Source organism: Pieris rapae, chromosome 2 (assembly GCF_905147795.1).
Source record: "Pieris rapae chromosome 2, ilPieRapa1.1, whole genome shotgun sequence".
NCBI classification, from domain to species: domain Eukaryota; kingdom Metazoa; phylum Arthropoda; class Insecta; order Lepidoptera; family Pieridae; genus Pieris; species Pieris rapae.
The window spans coordinates 9,203,142-9,227,858 of record NC_059510.1 but is presented as its reverse complement, the minus strand read 5'-3'; the positions used below and the strand labels follow the sequence as shown (position 1 = coordinate 9,227,858).

General features: G+C 33.3%; 1 protein-coding gene across 6 annotated transcripts in view; it reads right to left on the bottom strand.

Annotated features, from left to right (window-relative positions):
• LOC110991810 (protein FAM102A) overlaps positions 1–24,717 on the bottom strand; it is a 62,846-nt gene that overhangs the window by 36,655 nt on the left and 1,474 nt on the right. For all 6 annotated transcript variants that reach the window (XM_022257327.2, XM_022257329.2, XM_045631954.1 and 3 more), the window contains exon 2: positions 8,187–8,464. In XM_022257327.2, the coding sequence (XP_022113019.2) occupies positions 8,187–8,329 (143 nt within the window). In that variant the 5' untranslated portion in view covers positions 8,330–8,464. The remainder of the gene's footprint in view (positions 1–8,186; positions 8,465–24,717) is intronic.

The following is a 24,717-nucleotide window of genomic DNA, read 5'->3' as shown; positions in this document are numbered from 1 at the left end:
TTGTAATTTCGAAGAGAATTTGACGTTAAATCGAGTGGAGGACGATATCGAGGAAATGTTATTAAATTAGTTAACATTCAAAAAAATATGTTCAAACTCCGAGAGTCTGTATCTCTCCTGTATTGTGTGGATTCACTTAAATAATTTATATTACAAACGTTACCCAAATTAAAACTGACACTTCGAAAAATAAACATTTTGAGAGCGAATAAAAAAAATTAAAGAACCGATAATAACAACGATCTAAATTAAAATATGCCTATAAAAACAATTGAAGGCGATGATAGAATTATCATAATGTTACTCACATATTGTAGCATTAAAATATTCACGATATGTGTTGTTATAAATAGCTCGGAAGTATCGTTGAGTCACGAATTACTTACGATAAATATGTTAAAAACAGCACAATACACAATCTTAAATATTTGGACATTTCCGAAAACGTATTTAAGTATGTATATGTAATTGTTATAGTAGTTTATTTAAAAAAGTTAAATACTTTTATTAGTACTATCCACGTTATGAAAGCTGAATTATTAAACATTTTGAAAAGTGAAACAGACTTACGATTACAAATCCGTAACGAAAGAAATCTTTAAAATTTATAGTTTATCTTTACATTATTACGTATAAATTTCTAAGTAGACAGACGTAAACTATAAATTAAAACTTATAAGAAAATTGTAATATTGTTCAAGTCAATAATTATTGTAAACGTTCAATCTCAATCGCGATCTTCGTACGTACGTGGGAACCAGGCGCGGGCGCATAGTTGCGTGTTTTTGCAGCGAAGCGAGAATCTATTCAATAATTAATTGTTCCCGGAAAGTGTGAAAGTCGTGCTGTCGGTAAACAAACACAACATCACCTCATTTGTAACAAAGTTAAGCTAATTATTTTTATACATGCGAGAAATTGTTGAACATTTATCGATGAAGACATGTTCCCCTAAGTAGCCTACGAATTAAAACTAACTTTAGTTTTGTAGAGCGACCCTATAATGCTGATTCGAATCCACTTAGAAATACTTAAAGTAAAGCACGCAGGCATTAAACGTCATTAATAAAATAAGTATATAATCAACTCATACAAATATATTGTTATTAAAATTTGTGTTTTCATACATGCAGCATGATGTCTGATAGCTTTGGTCTGTTTAAATAATATGTAAATTTTGACACAAATATATGTCGGAGATTCGATATCCCCCGTGTCATAACTTCTTTTCCTTATTTATGATTTAAAAGCACTGTTGCAAATATTTGTAAGCAATAGCAAATACAGCCAGTTTTAACCCGAGAGTTATCTTTATTTAGTATTGAAATCGGGACCAAAGTAATTTACCTGGTAATACAGTTTATTATAGCTGTAAGCATGTACTGGACATTAACGATCCTTACGTTAAATACGTGTCAGTACTGACGTGTAGAACTCATAGAACAATGATCAAAACAGAGAGCGGAAATGCTCATACATTTCCCTCATCCGCGGTCGTGTGATATTAGCTCTTGGGAATCCGATCTATTGTTTATTTGTTCGTACATATTTTTTATCGACGCGGAGGAATGACGGTACCGAGAACTCATAGGAAAATCGCAACCCTGAGTTTGTTACGTAGACAAAAAATATTGCTGACGAATAAGCCTCAGATTTCTGTATTATGATCATTTGGTTTCCCTAATAGGCAAGATCTTCTGTGTCTGACACACGCAGTTGATTTTTGTAGTCTATGGTATGCATGTGTTCTCACGATGTTTTCCTGCGCCATACGAGTGAAAATTCATTGGTACAGAACCAGGATGAACCTACGACCTCAGGGATGAAGATCGCACGCTGTAGATACCAGTTACCAGTGATTATCATATAATAATAATAATAATAATAATTTCCTAATAAAAATTTGCCTTTATTTCCAAAAAACTTTAAAATTTAGGGATGATAAAACGTCATTCAGTTAAGTTTTGGATTGTCCACTGTTGGACATAGGCCTCCTCCTTCCGGTTCCACTCGCGTCTATCGCGGGCCAGGCGCGGCATATTCATTTAACATATCTCTTATTTTTTTCAGTTATAATATTGTTATTCCTCTTTATCCCTGGTAGTGTTGGTATCTTTTCGACACTGGTTTTAATTCGATGTATAATATTATTATATTGTTCTTGGATATTCTTAGATATTTCAGTGTGTTGAACCGAAAAAATATTCTTAAGTGTTTCTTGTTCTAGTGGGTTCAGTCCTGATTGTCTGCCTTTAAATTGTTTTCTACTTTTAATTTTTGCTGAAATTTTCACTGTTGCCCGAACCATACGGTTGTCTGTTGGGTGGGTGGTATTAATTATATCTATATTTTCGACGGTATGATGATAGGGTCTTTTAATAATAAAAAAAGTCTATTTTTTTTTGTTTTTCTAAACAAAAGTCAATAAGTCGTTTGCATCGCTCGCTTCTCTTACCGTGTCCCCATAAACCCATAACCAACTTTCCATCTGGAGTAGCTCGGCCTATTTGTGCGTTAAAATCTCCAAGTACAATTGTGTATGACAGAGAACCTCTAAATCTACAATATTTGATTTCAACACCATTTTAACCATAAATCCTACACCATTTCTTCCACTTTCTTTTCGGTGTATAAAAAGATGTAGTCTTCGTATTCAATAATGTGTGTTCCCTCTTTTCTAATATCAGAGAGGCCAAGAATATACCACTTTTTGTTTTGCACACCATGTTCTAATTCCTCTTGACGGCCGTTGCCTATGAGCGACCTTACATTCATTGTACAAATTCATGTGCCTTGAATATGGCGAGAGTGTTTTTCTATTTTTTGGGTGGAGGGTGGTGGTCTACTGCCCCCACGGGGACCAGCCGTATTGGGGAAGATTGTTCTTATTATTTTATTTGTTTTCTGGGTACCAACACATGGTTGCTATGATCTTTTATCAGAGGAAGTAGGTTTAGAAAGAGAGTTCGATCTGGCCCTCATCACGTCAAAAGCACTTGTTCGATTAGTTTTAGACGAAAGAAGTGCCTGTTGTTTTTTTGGTTGAGCCATATGTTCAGCTTGTGGAGAAGCTGATAATTCTCTCTTCCTTTTGTCTGTGTTGGAAACATTTTCCTTGACTATAAGTTGGTCGTATTTTAAATATGCAATCTTGCCATTCTTTAGTTCTTCTATTAATTTTAGTTTCAATAATTTTCTTTTTTTTAACACTTCTTTGGAAAAGTCTTCAGAGATAAACAATTGCTTGAACTTTCTCTTATTTTTTAAGATTTCCTGTTTCTTCCAACTATTAACGAAGGATATTAAAATCGGCCTTGGTTTTCCTTCCTGTTTTGTCGGTTTTCCGATACGGTATATTTTATTTACCTCTGTTTTTTCGAGTGTTATATTTAAATCCGCCAGACATTGCCTTTGGACAGTCTGCAATAACTCGGTACTACTACATTCCTCCTCTTTCAAGTTAAAAATGACTAAATTGTTTTCCTTTTTTTCTCTTCTTAAATGTTCGACTTCGTTTTCTAAGGTTGCGACTTTTAATTTTAGGTTTTCATTTTCTGCTAAGATAGGTTTTAATTTCTCATCAATTCTATTTATTATTTTGTTAGTTAACGATTCTTCCAATTTTGTATTCTGTTCCTTCATTTCAATTCTCATTTTCTCAAACAACATTTGAAATTGGTCTTCCATTGTTGTTTAGTGGTAAAAAAATAAAAAAGTAAACTTCGCTTCGTAGGTATGAAAGCGACAGGATTCGATCCGGAAGCCTCAATGTGTACGATGTTCTCAACGACTCGTCGCAAGTGCCAACCGACTAATTACTTAGCTCGCAAATAAATCGTATATAACACATATGATATTGTGATTTATTTAAAACAGTGCTTAGGATTTTAGATTAAAGTACTGGATTTGCACAAAACACTTTTAAAAGTCACTTCACTACACTTCGTCAGTTTTTTGCAGCAATTGTCATTTTTAACCATGTAACTGAACGAGAAATATCCAACGCGGTATGGCGGATAGCAAATTGTTTGATCACGGCTAACTAACTACTGTTTAATGCACTGTATTTATTGTTCACATTTGCTGTGTAAATATGTTGCTTAAAATATCATAGTTCTCGTTTTTTAACCTTTTTTACGCACCGATTCTATTTTAATTTTAAATAATTATACAGAGCTAATGTTAACTGTGCCGCGGTACCCTCGCGGTATCATATACGGTAACTAAACATTATAATGTTTATACCAATGAAAATCAATGTCGGATTTACCAATTACGATAACGTAATCCCTTGTTATTATATATGTATAGTGAAATTATTTTTATCCCTCCCCTTATCAGGTCGTATCTCAATTACTTATATAAATATCAAGATAAATTTTCCTTGTTCATACATTATTATAAAACCTACTATTAACCGGGAAAATAGAAAGCGAAATTAGTTGTTTAGATATAGCAGTTGATTTGACCATCATTTTGATTAATTATCTTATATATAAAATTCTCGTGTCGCGGTGTTTGTGTTTAAACTCCTCCGAAACGGCTGTCCTGATTCTCATGAAATTATGTATGCATATTGGGTAGGTCTGAGAAACGGACAACATGTATTTTTCAACCCCCTAAATGTTACGGGTAATCCACCCCTATTTTTTTTTTCAATTTTAGATTTTTTTTTTAATTTCTTTATGATGATACAGCATTAAAAAATACATATAACCCTGAATTTTCAACCCTTTACAATCAACCTCTATTTTACCATCGCGTTTTTTATTTTTAATATTTTTTTTCTCAATTTAAAAAAAATATATAAAAAAGGTCTTGAAATTCAATTCAAATGTAGTCGCTTTTATTGTTCCGAACACTTATAGTAGATAATTATTTTTATTGACCTAAAAAAAATGTTTCCTACAAATAATATACATGGCAAAACAACGATTGCCGAGTCAGCTAAGTAGTTTATGTTTATAAATTCACAAATTACATATTGTTTTTATAAACAATATTATAACTTAAACATTTGTATTTTGTCGGAGATACCTCTCTTTTAACATTTCAGAAGCTGTAAATGTAACTCGGCTGTTAACGCTAAAATAACATTATCGCGACAGTAGAAGCGCGTGAGAACGACGAATGAACCTGTCTGAGTTCATAACTCAATTGCTTATGAAATTTCCCGTCTAAAGCTACGAATTCGGCAGTTCCATAGTCTTACTTGCAGAAACATCAGCTGTTTATTTGTACTGCATTTAATGAAATCTCATCGTTATTTATATAGCATTAAGATTCAAATTTAGAGTTTCTGTTCCGAGTTATGCAACACAACTCTTAATGACGTGTAATGTGAAATTGCACATTCGAGATAATTTACATACAAATTATCAATCAAGTACTTTTGCGTTACGGTATTATAGAAGCGGACAGGTGATGCATCTCTGACGTCAGTAGCTTATGCTAATCGCATGTTTGATACCAGATCAAAAATACACCTGCCTGCTTAGTTTGTCACGTTTGGTCAGCTCAAAATAGTTCTTTGATAAACGAAATTAATAAGAACCTCAGATTACCTGTTAAATTAAACTGTTGAACAAATTACATTTGTGTGATTAATAATAGGCCGGGTGAACAGTACAATTATTTGTATGTGTGAGGTTAGTACAAATTATTAATAAATACAACTTAAGAATCATATAAGTATTTATATATACTTTATACATGGAATTGTATTCGTTCCAAGTTATCATGATGGCAGCTTCGCCCACCGTAGCAATCTTGCCAATAAACTATATTAAGAAAATAATATTTATTATTTGATTATAATATATATATATAAGTATATATATAAGGTATAAAATTAATGTTTTAAAACACTGTGAATTCTCGTCTATTATCGACAGTAAATTATACATTAATTCAAGTTCTACTATCGATGAATCCATAATAGAACTTGAATTTATTTACTTTGTGGATATTTTTTTTGATAAACAATATTGTTTTATTTTTAACAAAATATTTTTCTATAATTATATGGCCACTAGTCTACACAAGCTACTTGCTATTTTTTTTTGATGTCGATTATAAGTATTCCTTAATATACCTTGGATTTTGCTACAAATATGGACCCTTTCCGCACTCCTCTACTGGTTTATTTAAGAAAGTCAAAACTATTAATGTCCTAAGCCTTGTATCTCTCTTCTTTATTATAGCAACCAGTTTATTTGTCGTTCTCTAAATTTAAAAATTTTGTGCTGTCATGTTTTGTTATATGTATAATATTTTTAGTAGTGAAACTTTTTGAGGATATGTCCAATATATTTATTTTATGTTTTACTTTCATTTAAGTATTATTTTAACTGTATATGTTTAGTTTCCTTACTAAAAAAATATTAAAAGTATGAAAGAATCTTACATGAAGCGTCTGAATTCCCAGTTGACTAAATCGATACATTTGCTCTTGTAAGAATCCTTCTTCTAAATCCTTTCACATACCCCATGTATGTGATACTGTCATCCAAGATTGTAATTCTGCGAGTAAATAACCTGCTATCTAGATGCGACCGAGTTCAATCAGGTTTGTTACAGAGGTCACGATTTTTCAACTTATAATCTTATGTAACAATTTTTATACCGCTTTCATAGCTTAGACGTTAAATCGCTTACTGGAAGGACTAAAACCTGTTTTGTTGTGGAAGTATCAAACGTCAAATCAAAATCAAAATGACTAGGTATGTGACGAATCATTTCAGCTAAAGATATTTATCATACGATAAATCGTTTTGAAAAAGCTCTGTAATTTAATAAGCTCAGTGGGCGAGTAATAATCTGTAATATTTGTAAAGCTTTTTTTAAAATTTAAAGTGACCCGAGAGGGATAAGGACAGAATATTGCTTGCTATTTAAATGTTATATAGTTGATGTTATATATAATGAATTCACTAATACAGATAAAAAAACAAAATCTACTGAGTCGAGTACGTAGTATAAGTAAAAAAACTCCAAGAAACGTCACCCGATTCAACGTCTAACTTTGAAAACCGTCGAATTCGATGCTTAGTTGACAACGCCATAAAATGTGCGGTACTTCATCGCTACAGAGTTTCCACTTTTAAACGTGAAATGTTGGTTTAAATTCAAGAAACGTCTCCCAAATTTAGTCTAAAATTCAGGTTACGTGATTCCCTCGGCATACCGGAGATTTGCATCGCTTTGTACGCAAGTTGATGTTTGATTATGATTCGTATAAAACGATAAGAACGTTATTTTTATGTATATAACTGTTGTAGGTAAGGATAAAATATACAACATATCGTCACTTTCCATACACAATATAAAAGGTCATAAAACTGGTTTTTTTTATAGAACAGGGGGCAAACGGGCCGCCCATGGACACTCTTGATGTTAGAGGGCTCTAGAGTGCGTTATCCGCTTTTAAGAATTTGTACCCTCTTTTCTTGAAGGACCCTAAGTCGAATTGGTTTTTGTTGTCATTGTCCTTTATAATCAATTTAATGTAAAATAAAATATTAAATCCTCATTAAATTATTTATTAAGTTCGTGTTTCAAGATATTATTAATATCGTTAACTGAAAGCGGGATAATTACCTACTTATTAAAGTTTACTCACTCCGTATTAAATACAAAAAAACACAATCCCGTATGATTTTAATGATACGGGAAAGAACACGTTTTCATTTACATTTGCCAAACAAGTTAAAATAATACATTTTTTGCAGTTCATACGTAAATTTTACATGTTTTGCCAACAATGTTAATAAATAAATACATAGCCAACTATGATGAAACAAAGATGGTGTACTTTTAAACCATAGACAGAGAGGTATTACTATTCTGATAGATACCGTATTCATAAATATACCTAATGATACATAAGGCTTACATTGTATTTTATGAATCTTCCCAGCTCACAAATCATTCTTCACTCTATAGCTCTTTGATAACATCCTTAAGATGAGGCAATGGTAATAAAATATTGGAAGGACAATCTGCCATTTTATTTTTAACCTGTATTTTCAAATGGTCGATTAATTTTATGGATTTTAATTATTTAAACTTTAAAATGGACTGAAGGGTAACATTAGATGAAGAAGAAAAAAGAATTCTTATATTGAAAATAAATAATCGAAAGCCATTTGTTGCGGTTGGCTTTGGAGCGCAGAACCAGTACTAACCTGCTTGAATAATCCACGAAATTTCCACCGTCGAGTCGCACCTTGGCGAACAGCACAGCAGACACAAACGGAACCTCCGTTAGTTCCTCGAGACAAATTTGGACACCAAACTTGTACCGCTTCTTCTTATTCAGGTAGGCCATGACGCCAACATCGGGCTTCACGAACCCGGCACTAACACTAAACACTATCACTACACACTATCACTTCACAAGCAAAGTGTCGGAGCGACTGAATGTTGCCAGCGCCCCTCCCAGACGCATCGCGGAGTCGTTAGCCTGCAAACGAGAAAAATCGTTATAAGATAACATTGGTTAATTGCTTATTGATTAGAGAATAGGGTTTTTAAATTTAAGGTTGCCAAACATTGAGGAAAACTAATTTCGTTTTATTAGCTAGCCTCCGCCTCTTCTCCTATCTCCTGTTACTGAGTAGGTTTTTATTATTTTACTAGTTATGTGTAAATTTTTGATAACAAAATCTAAATCTTTTTGCACGTGTTTGTATAATTTTCTTTCAGTTAAAGTGCATGTTGTTAATATGTATGTACAGAATATTAGTACATACATACTGCGCAAGATAAGATGCTTTTTACTATTTCTATGCATTAGTCATTATAAGTAAAACAAATACGAGTCGATTTAGTTGCGCAATGCGCGGGGGCACGCGAAGGCCGATCCCAATCACATAATGCCTGCAATTACAGATTTTACTCTCCCCACATCGCTTAATTGCATCCTTTTTGGCAGCCTTGTGCTCACTAAGCCCGTATTCTAGGACGTGAATCAAACAACCAGTTTCAAGATCTTGCTATCAATTATAATGAATTTTTTTGAACGCATTACTACAAGATTTCTTCGCTAAATTAGTAATATATTTTCCATGGATGCCATCCATCCATTTCCCAGGATGTTTGATATATCAGACCCATACCATATCAACATATATGGAACAAATCGCATTTTGGGGTAATATTTCATTGGGAAAAGTTTCTCGTATATTTGAATGTTGTTAACGAAAGGTTCACATTCTTAACATGGTTGTTTTAATTTCAATTCATTGTAGGCACAAAACGGGATTTTTTTTAATTTTAAAGACACAAAACCCTAAAAAGACACTATTTATTATTTAGTTAATATTTTTATGAATGTGCCGTATTGCACGAGTCACACAAAATCAAAAATTTCTTATACTTTTAAGACTTGCAAATTAATACCAAAAACATGATATCACATGGATTATTAAAAAATAAACATGAAAACGACAAATGTCGCGGTCAATTGACTTTTATGACTAATTTAAGAGATCTATAAACTCTAAGCACACCAATAATAAAACTTTATTGGAGATGTCATAACATTCTGCGTCACTTTCTGAATAATACTGATTCCAAATAGACAATATATCGTGTACTAGATAATATGTCTGTTACAATTTTCTTTAAAAAAATCCTAATTATGTTCAATATAGTATTTAAAAAAACTTTTATGAGCCAATATATATTATATATTTAATTACTGCAGTTTTTGCCAAGTGGCTTCAGCGTGCGGCACTGATGGACTTTTTATGTGCGAATTTAACACTCGCTTGTAACATGATGGACACATCCGGAATGCCTTATACCCAAAATGTCGACGGCGTGTGTCAGGCACAGAAGGCCTATTTGCTATTAGAATGAAAAAACAAATCTCTGTACAATCCTAGTGAGGAAAAAGAAAAACAACTAATACTCAGGCTTCAGTGCAACCAAATTTAAGTATCAAAATACCAAATCAAAATATTATTATACGTTCAGTTTAATGTTCAAGATTAAAATAATTTTATACCAGCTATTTTGCGTAATCTTCATACAGTATCATGTTTACATCAAATTATACAGATCTTAGGAGACTGATTGACCATGCCAAATTCGTCCGTGACCTGATCTCACAATAAGTAATTCGTTGTTTGAACTAAGTTCGTTGAAATCTTTAGGTCTATTATTAATGGAGCGTTGTATATAATTTTTACCAATCACTATTGCAACCAAAAAGAGGGTTTCTGAAGGCTGTTATAGCCGCGCACCACAATTATGTGGAATCAGCTGCTCTCTGAAGTATTTCCGAACCATTCGACTTAGAGCCCTTCAAGAAAAGCATCACCTCTTAAATGTGTGAGCCTCCTATCAGTTTGCCTCCCTAGGGTAAAAAATCGGCCTTCACCGGGGAAGGACCTTTACTTCGTACTTCACTCACTCCAGTGAGCTTCCGTCCTGCCACCCTTTCAGGCTGAGCTAAGCTTGCCAAAACAGCCCGCGCCCTCAAGGCCAACAGCGAGATTCCATTAAAAAAAAAAACAGTTTGCCTCCTGATTTTTTTATATTATATCTGTCATTAAATTCAAAATGAACCTGTCAGTATAAAATATTTTTCAGACGTTTCCGATTAAGCCACAAGCATCTTATTAATTTGTAATATTATGTAGGTACTATTAAATTCAGCCTGTTTAATTTCACTATAAACTCGACGTTCATTGCTACTATTTCTCAGGTAAGACCAAACATTGTCTGATAAAAAGCAGCCATCAGCGTAATATTTTACAGTTCGAGTTGGCTCGGGGCCAGGTGGCTTTAGGCAACGAGCTCGTTACTGAAACATGTTTCGCAAACTCCCTACTTAATTGTCAATTAATTAGGCTCTTGTAGTTAGAAAATCAACACGTATCACGTGTGAGACGTGGTCCGAAATAAGTTTAATATCTGTATTATATAAATCGTTTTTAACAAACAAACAAACAAAAATCATTTATTCATGTAGGTAACATAATATACACTTATGAACATAAATAAAAGAAAGATTTTCATAATTTAAAACACACATTTATTATAGAACTGTCTAACGAGTATCTTATCTATTAACAATTTTCCACTCGAAGTAACTCGATTGGCTTTTACATGAAAAACATAGGTTTTACGATATTCGTTGCGGTTAAAGACATTGAATATTAATTAAATGCACGTGTCAACTCTCGTGTTGCTTTTATTCCTTATCTTACCTTAGTAACCGTACATTAACAAGTTGATGCAAACATTGGAGAACCGTGAGACGGTAAAAAGAAATATTTTTTAACATCTACTTATATTAGATCGACGTCATTGATATACAGGAATCGTACTTGGCGCTAAGTCTCGACTCTGAGAGTAAGATTACGAGACGAAACCAGGGCCAGTCCTGTTAAAAATAGATTTTGAAATACGGAATAGTTAAAAAGTCTCCCATTATATGTATAATTCTCACCCTTATAACCAGTAAGTACTTTACTACTTGACTTGGATTTGAGAACATAATGAATTAATATATATATTAGATGCCCACAGATAACAATTAAAAATGGTTGTGGTTATGAGATACTAATTTTACGTATGTCTTTGTGTTTTATTAGCATTGGTACACATACTTATTATTAATCCTATCGCGATTTTACATAGTCATAATGAATTTTGATGTATACATGAAACTAAAACAACTAAGTTTAATAAGATTTAGACCTATAAACGATATTACATATAATTGAGTATGTTATTTCTACTTGCCGTATTGTGATGGCAGTGTTATTGACGAACAAGTATAAGATAATGATTAAGGTAAATTCTCAAGTGGTTAAATATAGAACACTTATAAAACATTATTGTTACGTTCGTATTCCGGGAAACCCGAACGAAGGAACTAACGTTTATTGGCAGCGTCATAGAGGGTAGAAATTAGAGCCAAATTTTGAAACTATATTACCACATGAATGACACACATTCACACTTTTAAAGAACAAAGAACCATCTACACTAACATTTAAGACCACTAACAAAGGCAAAGAAAGATATGTTCTAAGTTCTAAGTTTACTTAAAACTACGATACTCAAATATAACTCAAACTAAAATCATGGATTGTTAGTTCCAAAAATTGGCAGTCTCATTATTGTTAAAATCATTAAAACAAGCAAGGCAAGTGTAGCGATCGGCCTCGCATCACGTTTCGGCGATCATTGCATCACCTCAAGTACTCTAGTAAAACATACTTATGTTTTGCGCGTAGAACGAAATCAGCATAGACACCCAAATATCTTTCTTTAGCGCTGTATCCATCCCTAAACTTACAAATTAATCTCAATATGAATTAGAACCTAGAACTAGCATGTACCTTGTGCCTACTAAAAGCGTTATGTTTATTTTGACAATTAAGTCTATATTATATACACCATAAAATGTACGTTTAAGAATTATAAAACTGGCTTAAACAGAATTTTCGTAATGCTACATTCTCCGTATCGAAACAAACCAAATCAATCGTAGCAAGAACAATCAGTTTTACGGATGTTATGTGAAACTTGTTTTATCGGCAACCGCATAGTTATTCTTTTCATACAAATAATTTTACGATGTTTTCAGAACGTTTTATTCTTCTTAGTACACGCGGGTAGTAACTGAGATAAATTCAAATGTTTCAATCAATTCAGCAATCCACCACGATATAAATCAGTCCAATTACACTCTTTCGTCTATGTCTGTCAAATTGTAAAAGAGACAACGGGGTACATTAGGTAAGTGTTAGGGACTGATAAGTTTTAAACTATTGCATAGATTTTATCGCGGGCTTTAAGCGTAAATTTCGTAACGAAAATAAATCTAACACACGATGACGTAATATAGATGTGGCCAATAAGCATTAGAGCGGGACAGGTATGTGGACTCTGTTTCCACACTTAGACCCTCAATAGGTCTGTTGTACGTATAGTGCGGTACTGTGTCTTACATAGGTCTGGCGTGATCGGTGACGTACAGCAGGTGCGTTAGAGTAGGACAGAACGCATACTGCCTATTCACATCTCTCTAAAGAAGCGTAAGCGCGGCCGGTGCAGCCGGTACGCGTTGGAGTGAGACAGACTATATAGGCGTATTAGTGTGGTAGAGTGGTAAATGGAATTAATATCAAAGAAAAAAAAATACATTGATAAAAAATGCTATGCAAAAGCTTTACCGCAGCAGTCCCCGAGGTTTGGGGGTTCCTAATACTGTAGTAAACTATCGTCTATATCCCTTATAAAAGTATATTTGGACGTTTCATTGATTATACCATACATATATTAATGATAATACATATCACTAAAAGCCTCTTATTGTAATTATATTATATCTAGCATTAGCCCCTCATAAGCTTGGCAATTGACAAAGGCCTCCAACATTCGTCTATTTTCATTCCGTGCGGCGCGCCGCTATACATATCCCATCGTGTTTATGAATATGTCACTCCTTTACTTATGTGGTCTACCACGCTTTCAGTAACATGGTCATCATTTTGTCAGTTCTATTTCTCCTTACTGCCCAATACGCTTCAATTTCAGCTTCTCATCACTACGTGTGACCTATGCCCATTATTCTAAACTGTAAACAACTCTGAATATACTTCACGACCTTCAATTACCTAAACTACTAAATTTAACATAAAGATTCACAAAGGCTACACACAATCATCAAAACGCTTTTTCCCATTCCCAAAATGATTTAAAGCGTGACAAACAAAAACGCGATTTATCAAGCGACGGTCACGCCGCAACGGTTGATGACCGTGTTGCGTTTTAACAGACAAAAAATTGCGGTGAGATACGCTCGGTTGTTTCGTTATTAATGAGCCATTGCTTAAAAGGTTCCTTTGGTTTACGGAAATAATTAACGCGTTTAGAGATTTAATTAAAATTTAAACATAAAGCTGAGTGTATCGCTATTGCTCCGTGTGTGATTTAAAAATTTATAACTAAACAGATGAAATAAACAACACGATAGACCAAGCTTGATTATAGATCAGTGTACGTAGATGGAGCTTAGTATTTCGTTCCGGGTAACTCAATACGACAAACCATAGAGAGGTTTAGTCGAGTCTCTAATTAGGAGAACGAGCTTACTGGAGTCCTTAATACCTTTAACAGCTTCAGGAACGCATATTACCATATAAAGAGGTACATTCTAAGAGCTGATTTGTAGTGTAGGATACCAATCATTTCATTACATACTCAAGGTCAACCACGCTCGCTAGTTTTGGTAAAAACTTGCCTTAATTACCGTTTCCTCTATAAAGTCAAAATAGTTATTACATCGTTCGTTACTTTAAGTTTCAAGGTAACATAAAAATCTTATAATCAAAAAACAGAACACATTTTTATAGATATTATTAAAAAGCATTTCAGTGTTCGTAGAATATAATCTATTTGTTACTGAAAATCTCTCGGACGATTGTACGGACATCGGCCAATTATGGCAAATAATTATTTAATGTGAGCTTGACGCGGAGACAGTGAAGCTGGATAGAACCTACCTACTACGACCCTACAAACTAAGACCATCTGAGCCCCCCCCCCACACACCCTTAAGACGAGCCCTCGGGGTTCGCCAAGGCATTCGTCCCAAGGTCACGATAGAACCATTTTCTTTTAATTTACATACATTAAATATTGATTATCCGCAAGGCGATGGCATTTGTCAAGATTATTTTATTAATATTAAATATAGTATGAAATACTGAATAAAAAATTTATTAACAATATGCATAGTCTACAACAATATCACATTTCAGAAACACGTGCAAAGGAAAATAGGTATTAAAATATCGTTTTACTTAACTATTTTATTGTAATTTTATAGCTCTGTTAGTTGTTATGTTGATTGTAAGCTAGAATTACTTTATTTTGCACTGAACTCAACAAAATGTGTATAATATAACAAATATGTGTTTATTCATTATATGTATGTATCGAGGTAGACCTAATTATTTGTACACTGGTTCAGTTCACAAGAGTTGCTTACTACATAGTTAGTTATAAGATTAGGTATATCAATATTTTAATGTTTTTATGTAGGATAATCGGTGTAGGTACGTTTCTATCGCATTAGTAGTACCTATCTGTTAAGGTATAAAAATTATGTGGAAAAAAATAAGTAATAATGTGAAAATTCTGGAACCTTTAACTAAACAGTATCGGTTAGACAGTGTCCCACATAAATTAATATATAAATATACACGAATTGATATTTGTATATGTTACTATTTCAATTATTTGTGATATGCTAGAATTTATGCCACGATGGGGATAAAATAATATACCAATCGTTATTGTTACGTGTCGTTTCGACGGAAATGTAAAATGGTGGTCTGACTGCTAATAGCAATTCTTTCTTCACACCTCCGGGGTGGCTTAACATATAATATACATTTTATTTATTAAAATATCTTGACAGGTCAATCTGTCCAACGTCTATGAGAATCGAGTTTCCCACGAGATTCGTGAGTGTATCGGGGCCAGCTGCCCGATGTTTGTAACACATGTTGCCTCGACTGAGTGCAATGGTCTAATTCAGCCATGAAACTAGGCTTGAAATACGGGACACAGTAAATAACTAATTTGACGCTTCAACTATTATATATAAATATATAAATTATTCAGGGGCATATTGCTGTTACTGTGGAACACTACCCAAATCATATAAACCATCAATAAATATTTAATCAATTCCGAGGACATATTATTGTTTCTCTGGAACACTAAGAGAGTGAGAATTAACATTTGGACGAAAGAAACATGTGTCAACAAAAAAATCTAATATTTTCCCTAGTTTTTCAACTTGAGCAGTGTTGGCCTAGTGGCTCCAGCGTGCGACTCTCATACCTGAGGTCGTAGGTTCGATCCCCGGCTATGCACCAATGGACTTTCTTTCTATGTGCGCATTTATCATTTGCTCGAACGGTGAAGGAAAACATCGTGTATAGGCTTGCCTTAGACCCAAAAAGTCGACAGCGTGTGTCAAGAACAAGAGGCTGATCACCTACTTGCCTATTAGATTGACAAATTATCATATAAGAGGTTTATTTTATTTGTAATTTGGTATAGAATAGTATACATATAGTTATAGTATGCTGTAGGCAGCGGGTATTTGGATTAACTTTTAAGCTTGATAAATAAAAATGGCAAACCTATACAAACTATGAAATAACCGTCTTTCTTGTATCGAAACAAAACAAATTTATTTCTATCGAGTACCTAGGCATTGATAATTAGACCCAATCAATTTGACAAAACATTCAATTATAAAGTGTTTAATGAGTGATAATAAACCGTCCATTATCAGTCTATCGGTGCCATAAAACACTAGACGCTATCATAAGTGGCTTTTATGACGTCATTCGTGATATGCATAAGTGACAATCTTAATCAAACAGCGGAGATACTGGAAAATGCTTTTCCGCTATCTTTCTATTGCAATAAAATTAATATGCCCCTATTATGTTAATTGAAATGTGTAATTGAAATCTTTTTTTTAAATAGAACCCGGAAGTTAAGTAAATTTTTAAAGGCCGGATACACACTCGGGAACCCATCGAGTGCACATGGGCGACTGTATCACTTCACATCAGATTGTCGTCCTGTCCTTTTGCCTGTTGATCTATAAAAATAAAACAACACCACCGCCCATGGCCACCGCCCAGGAGGGTCGCCACTCGCAAGTGCATTGCCAGCCTTTCAAGAATCTTTACGCCCTGTTCTTGATTGATCGTCCAATTAATTCTGAAATACTTCGATAGACAGTATTCACATTGTGGTGATGTTTAGTAAAGTGTCTTAAAAACGTTAAATCTTTAACGTTTTATTATTTATGTTTCTATTAACTATTCATCTAGGCTTGCACTATACTATGACATGCAAACTTTACGCGAAAAGTTAAAAGTTAAAACCATCAACTTCGTCAGCTCATAGACTATAGAGGAAGATATGCAGTTTCATAATTGTAAATATTTTTTGTATATTCATTAGGCCGAGAATAACTTGTAAGTTACAAGTAATTCTCTAACCCAAAACAAATTGCTATTCTTTTAAATTTCGCATAATAATCCCTCAATCACCTTTCTAGCACCAACCCTTATTTTTAATAGCTACATCAGTACTGTTATAGTACTTATTTATATGGGAAAGCATTCACCGAGTTTTTTAGTAATAAAATGGTTAGAATAAAGCAGTTTTATTTCACCTCCACTTTATATATTTAGACCTAAACGTCTCAACAATTTTGTATTTTTAAGAGTACAAAAAACAATGAATGAACTAATCGTTGACCCGGACATACGTAATCTAGATCTTGCTTCTAAAGTCCATTTATCATATAAGCTTAACCGACCGTAATGATAAATTACTTAAATGGTATCTTTAAGATTTTAATTACAAAACAAATATTTTAAACAAAAGGTGCAAATAAATGCATGCACACATCGAGAATATCTGTTTGACGTAAGAGCACAGAGTACCGGAAATCCCCGCCGATTCTGAACCATAGGTAAGTAATCATTCCTAAAATTAATAATAATAATTTAGCCACGGACGAAGACGGTCGTAAAGCTACGAGTATATAGATAAAATAATATATACGTACATATATATATTTCAAATAGACCAAAACAATCAATATTGTTCGCTTCCTAGTGCCGACAGTGACGTCAGCTAATTCGCGTGTTGGGTCGACGACCGACAACTTGCTGACCAGTCCTCACAATTAATTGCTATAAACCATTCAAAGTTTTCTGATTATTCAGTAGATAAAATGGGACATCAATAAAATGCCTACTAAGCGGCATTAAAATTAAATAAGTAGTATTTTCTTTCCATTTCCATGCATTCTTCAATAATCCAAACAAATAGTTTATAATCGAAATAATCATTAAAAAACTTGATAATAGCTGAATTTGATCTTGAAACAAACCTATATACGATCCAATATAATCACCACATTAAATAAGAATAAAAATAATAAATACATCAGTAGATACATATTAAATTTTCGTTTGACATCTAGTTGTCCAGAGACGAGTTGACGATGAGTAGGGATGCCTACAGGTTCAAATTTAATGACGCGGATAAGTGATACCTGTCTATCTTATGTTCCATAATAAACGTATTTTATCCGCATCATGCATCACCGGCAGTTTGAGCAGTAGCGTAATTTAAATACAGAAGACAATCCAGGACAAGCTAGCTAGGATAGTTCATATTTTAGCTATCATGGTTTTTGATCGTGCTTTGTTACAAGACCCAGCTATAGGAATGTTGGAAATCGATATCATCTTAATATCGAGGTCATGCACGGCGCCTCACAGTTCAAACCGCATCCGAACTAGTTTCATCGACAACACTTGTATAACGGTCATACGATCAATTCACATGGTCGACGGCTTAGGTTTCGACTTTCGACACAGACATTTGTACTGTGTCTACTTTCGAAATATTGCTGCTTGGTCAAGTATTAAAAAGTAGAGGTTTTACTTAAATTTAGGCTGTACAATATTACCACGATGTATATATAAAACAACAAAATATTAAAACGGTATTGGTAACAGTTAGCTCTCACTATTACGGTTTTTACCCTAAAAGCGGTCATACAAAAATTAGACCATTAAAAAATAAATCTTACTTAAATTTTGTTTAAAACTTATACAAACTTAACTAAAACCAATATTAAGGAATGTATACTACTAACCAATTGTTATATGAATTAATAAACCTTTGATAATATAAAAAAACTCTCACTATAAGGGAAAGGTAATTTCCAGTATACAAATTCAATCTAACAAAAAACAGAATAGAGTAGAAATTCTATTTAAAGACACGCGAGGGACGATGTCCTCGCAATGCGTGTCAAGTCGCATTCGGACCAAGGACACGTGCCCTCCACTCCTGGGCAATAAAAACAGGTCCGTGGCGGTTCACATCGGTCGACCACTTGATCCAATGTCCTATAAATCTACTGTAATGGGCTTATTTGACGTATTTGTGGGCTATCCATTACTTGTCTTATTTGGGCCGTTTATAGGCCCGCACCGAAGTTTATATATATACATATATATGTATTATAGAAATTGCATTTGAAAATTTTTCTATAGTAAGTTGTTTCTATGTTCATTGTTCAGTAGTTTAAAATATTCGCAAAATGAGGGCTTTGCGTGAACAAATACGAGGGTTTAATTAAATGCGATTTGAATAACATTAAGATATCAAGAATACATAATTAAGAAGAATAATTAAGGTGGCAGATGTCACAATAAAAATAAATTAAGTGGAAATGGGCGTGGCTCATTGCTTGCAGAAAACTGGAATAAGAAAGAATTAAACTGGTGCCCAAGGTACAATAAACGCAAAAGAGGAAGACACTGTAGAAGGTGGATTAAGGAAACAGCAGGTGGTAGGTACATGGCATAGCGTGCCACACTGCAATCAGAAATGTCGGGATTTGAAGGAGGCCTTTACCAAGAAAAGGGAATATCTAGAAAGAAAGATATGATAGAAATTTAAATGGAGTATCAAATAAAAGGCAATTTTTTAAAGAATTAAGCTATCAAGTAATGCTTCTTATAATAACAAGTGTCATTGTATCTGTCACTGACATATAAAATCAATTTGTCAAATCAAGCAAAAGATATCAATGTAGTTTCGCTTGGCAAATTTGTTTTCAAGGAGTATTAGATACGTATAACCTCGTTTTAAGGATCACTTTACATTCGGAAAACATAAAATGTATCGCTGGCAGTGACTTTGACCATCCTGCATCTGAGCAAGGTCATATGCAAGGAGACTTCCTATACGATCACCTTCGACGTTCTTGGAAATTCAATACGATAGTGAACTAAGTTAATTGAGAAGACTGAATACAATCTTCAGTATCCAAAAATACATACAATTAGTTTATTAGTTCAGTTAATGTTTAAAGGTATCGCTTTAAATCACATAGTTTTTAAAATTATATTTATTACACAACAATCTTCCAGAAATACAAATAGCTATATCATCTAAAGCCTACACGTCCACTTTTCCTCTTTCCACTGTTCCACTTTGTGGAACCAGCTGCCCACTGAAGTATTTACGTAACAATTCGACTTATTCGATTCTTAAAAGGCCGGCAGCGTACTCGCGAGCCTTCTGGCATTGAGAGTGTCCATGAGCGGCGGTATCACTTTACATCAGGTGACCCTCCTGCCCGTGTGCCCCCTGTTCTATAAAAAAAACCCCAGTTGAAACTGTTCGCTTATTTACGAGAAAACATTTCAAATAATTGCAATGTTTTAACATCGAGTTCGTGCAAAGGATAATTAGTAGGAATTATAAAATTTCGATTTTTACAACTTAAGGAAAAGAACTTCATACACCTTAAGAAACCAGTACATGTCATTCATCGATTCAAAGAATTTAGTCCAAGGACTTTTTCATTTAATACGCAAATACTCTTACAATACGTATTTATTCGCGCCCTTCTTCGAATTACGCTATTATTGGCAGCGTTAACCTTAATAAGTTTTCATAGGTATTGTTAATTCAATAAAAAAAACTGGAAGTGCTATACGAATGCAAACGTAACACTGTTAGAATATCACAAAGCTATAACATTTATTCATAATAAGACCAATTTTAGTGTGACTTTCCACTGTAATAATAATAATAATAATTGTAATAAAAATATAAAAACAGGTGTGATGTTAAATCTGGGTCCGCGGGGTCTCACCGGACGAGTGCTGCTGGTGCCGTAAGGTTTTAGAGTATGTAGTATGGACAGACGATGAACCGGAACGAATGCATAGACCATTTTTCACTATAAAATGATAACTGACTGTTTTTTATTTGTTTGAAACTGTTTTAAAAATTAATCCGCCTAAACTTGCACAGAGCTGTGAGTACTTAATGGTAAAAAAACTACCACGAACTACTTTAAATTAAAACGACTCTCAAGTGTATTAAGTTTTTGACCCCTATATCGTCACGCTCGATGAAATCGCAAATTATTTTATATAATTAGCGATTTCATCCGCTCCAAATCCGATCATATTGCAAAGAACTTGACAAGTTTCGACCAAATTGCTTGCCATTACTGAGGACTATAAAAAATGGCACGAATATGCTTTTACCAATGATAATTGTATACTAATAAACGCGCCAAGATAATATTTTGCGTATTTTTTAGTTCTAGTTGTTTGTGATCCACACACCGAACTACGGAACTATTATATTTGTAATATTGAAATTAGTGTAAACTCCATATAACATCAGCAGATTTAACGACAAACTCTCTAAAGCGACGAAGTCAATTGACTTGAACACGTCTGAAATATACTTTTTCTTTTTCTAATTCTGAGTTTTCTTCTCTCCATTTAACGACACCTCTCTATAATGCCATAAAATGCACATTTCCTTCAATGTCGTGATATAGAGTTTACACTGTATTTCAATATGCATTTATTAGAATTCACACTTATCAGTTATGTGCATTAATTTATAACCAAACCTTGTTCAGAATGATTATAAAAAATACGAAGATAAGTTTAAACAAACAAGATTATCCAAGTATTGTGTGAACAGGAAACTTGAGCTAACCATGCCAAGTGCCAACAATCGATAAAATTGAAACATTGCAAACATGAACAATAAGAACATAAAGCCGCGAAACCCAAACATTAATAGTTTTTGAAAGTCGTCATCTTGTCAACAAGCTAGAACAATACCGTTAATGTTTGCGCGTAACATTTGCACAAGAGTACATAAACATGGCGATTGATACACTCCCTATTTGTCCACTATATGCAAGTTTCAGCGTGAAAGATTGCGCTATATACATCTGTGTATATTAGTATACTTTAGACATTTAGATCAGGTTACAACTGAGAGCTGTACAAGGAAATCAGTCTAAATTACGTAATATTGGAAGTTTTCTTATTGTGTTCCTCGCACAATTCGCTAAGAACAGCGTTAGAGAATTTCGAGAAAGCAATGGCCAATGAACTACCTCTAAATAACTTACAAACGTTTGGGTTCATTACACTTTGTTACAACATTGACACGTTGATTAAAAAGGGCAAATGAGAGTCGAAATAATATCAGCCATGAGAGAATAACAAGGACATTTTAATTATGCGCAAACTCTAAAGAAGTAGCAGAATCAAGACCTCTCAATGATGTCATACGATAGGATATTAAACGTGACAACTTTCACTAGAAGTAAAACGTTGAACACTTGACAAAAAAGAAATATAAAGGCCGGCAATGCATTTGGGAGCGTTTTGGCAATGTGGGGGCCCCGTTTGCCACCGTTACATAAAAAGGAAGTCAAATTTAATTAATAAACTCAATTGTAAAACCCAAAGGATAATGTATCAACAGGTAATGAAGACTGTAACATAAATCGTGATTTCAAGATGGTTAACCCTCATTATAAACATGGTGTATGTTACAAAAAGTGCCTTAAATTGAACCGTAAGCGAAATTCACTTTTCGCTTAACGCAGTCAGAATTTCTCAAATATATATCCAGACAAGTATTATTGTCACACAACTGGAGGTTATCAGTCGATAACAATGCAACAGTGAAGTGGATGAACTGATAAAAGATTGCACGACCCTGACCAGTTATGTACATTTATGTCAAGTTTCAACTTCAGGTTGTGACACTTTCAAAGTTATAGCTTCGTCTATATGCAAAATTTCTAACACGAAAACGGCAATTTTTAAGCGAATTAACATAATGTAAAGAAACGAAGAGGAAAAACAAATGCATGGTAATAAAAAACTACCATATTGAGCGGGACTTCCCTATATTGAGGCTGCCTGTAAATGTAACAGGCAAAGAAATATTCACATTTTATGTCAAATGAACTCATCCTTGTATAACAAAGAGATAACGAAGCATTCACGCCGCTTACGTCAGGTTCGTTAACGCTACCATTATGTGAATTTTTCACCAATTACAACTTATTAACTATGAATTCAACAATTGTCATTGTCAATGTGCTTCAAGGATTTATGTAATTTTTATTAATTTTTATCTTAGTCTAGACTTACGCAATACCAACGTAAATTTGTATCATACGAAATAGAAATGTTATTTAATTTGTTAATTGATAAAGAGATGTAGTACGTATTATTGTGGCGTAAATTTAGGATGACGTAAAGGCCTTGCGTGAATAATTGTAATACAGCTATACCTAAAATCAGTCATACTAACTACTAAATACGTAATTTAAACTAAAACTGAAATATGTATTAAAGAAAATATTTATAATAAACCAAATCGACCTGATAACATAAACCTATTAATACTGATGTAATAATAACTTTTCTATATGAAAAAAATTACAATATAAAGACATTTTAAGTCGATAATTGAAGTTATATCATGAAAAGTTTCCCTTGAACGTCAGTTTCGAAAACTTTGAAGATTTAAAGAATTTTGAATATACAAAAAATAATGCAACAGCACGAACAAACATTTTGTTGTAGTAAAATAAGTTCTTTTCAAATACATATACCATATAATATAGAAATTCCAAAACACAGCAATGCCTACTTTTCGCAATGAAATGTCGCATCACCTGCTTGTTTGTTAGAGATACCAGACACGAACTAAAATACGTAAAAAGTTAATACGTATCTATTTTTACAGTGTCTCTCTCGGCAACTAATAAATTAATTCGTCAATAACATTTTGAGAAAAACACTTTTTTACGGATTAAAGTTACTTATGTATTTAAACTTATAATTATTTAAACAATTTTTAATTTAAAATTATGTTTAAATTATCTAATCTAATCTTGAAATGTGTAATAGTTATGATAATAAAAGACAATACTAATAACATTTTAATTCAAACTTTACTTCGATAAAAATCGATCACTAGGTATCCTCACACAAAATTTTATCACAAAAGAGCATCTGCCATTACAACAGCTACAATAAACCAGTTGAACATGGTCAAGCAATCGATTAACATTATGTCAACGTAGGGCTCACCCTTGATGGTCGACCTTTAATTCCCCAATCAACCATTGACCTTGTGTACATTCTGAATACATAGGAGCCGTTACTAAAAGGTATTGCGATGTCAATTCATCTAACAAATTTATATGTTTGACCTAACAAACGTAGCTTACGAAATACTAGTAAACTAGTAAGTTTTGTTTCTTGTGTCTACAGAAAAAAAAAACACCTATTTTTTTATTAGTAAGTACCTATAATCATTGTTTAATATAACTCTTTAGATATAGGCAAATATTTTATTATAAACTTCGTATAAGATATCTGATAAATCTTATAAGTATATAAAATTCTCGTGTCGCGGTGTTTGTGGTTAAACTCCTCCGAAACGGCTTTTTCCGATTCTCATGAAATTTTGTGTGCATATTGGGTAGGTCTGAGAATCGGACAACATCTATTTTTCATCCCCCTAAATGTTAAGGGTAATCCACCCCTATATTTTTTTTTAATTTTAGTTAAAATTAAAAAAAAATATGATACAGCATTAGTAAATACATATAACCCTGAATTTTCAATCCTTTACAATTAAACCCTATTGTTTATTTGATATGATACTAGGGTAGCGTAGCAAAATGTTCCATGTTGGTGTGTACTAAAAGCTAGGCATTAAGGAGAAATGAAGTTCGCAGGGGCAGCTGGTAAATATATATGTACTTATAAGATTTCATCA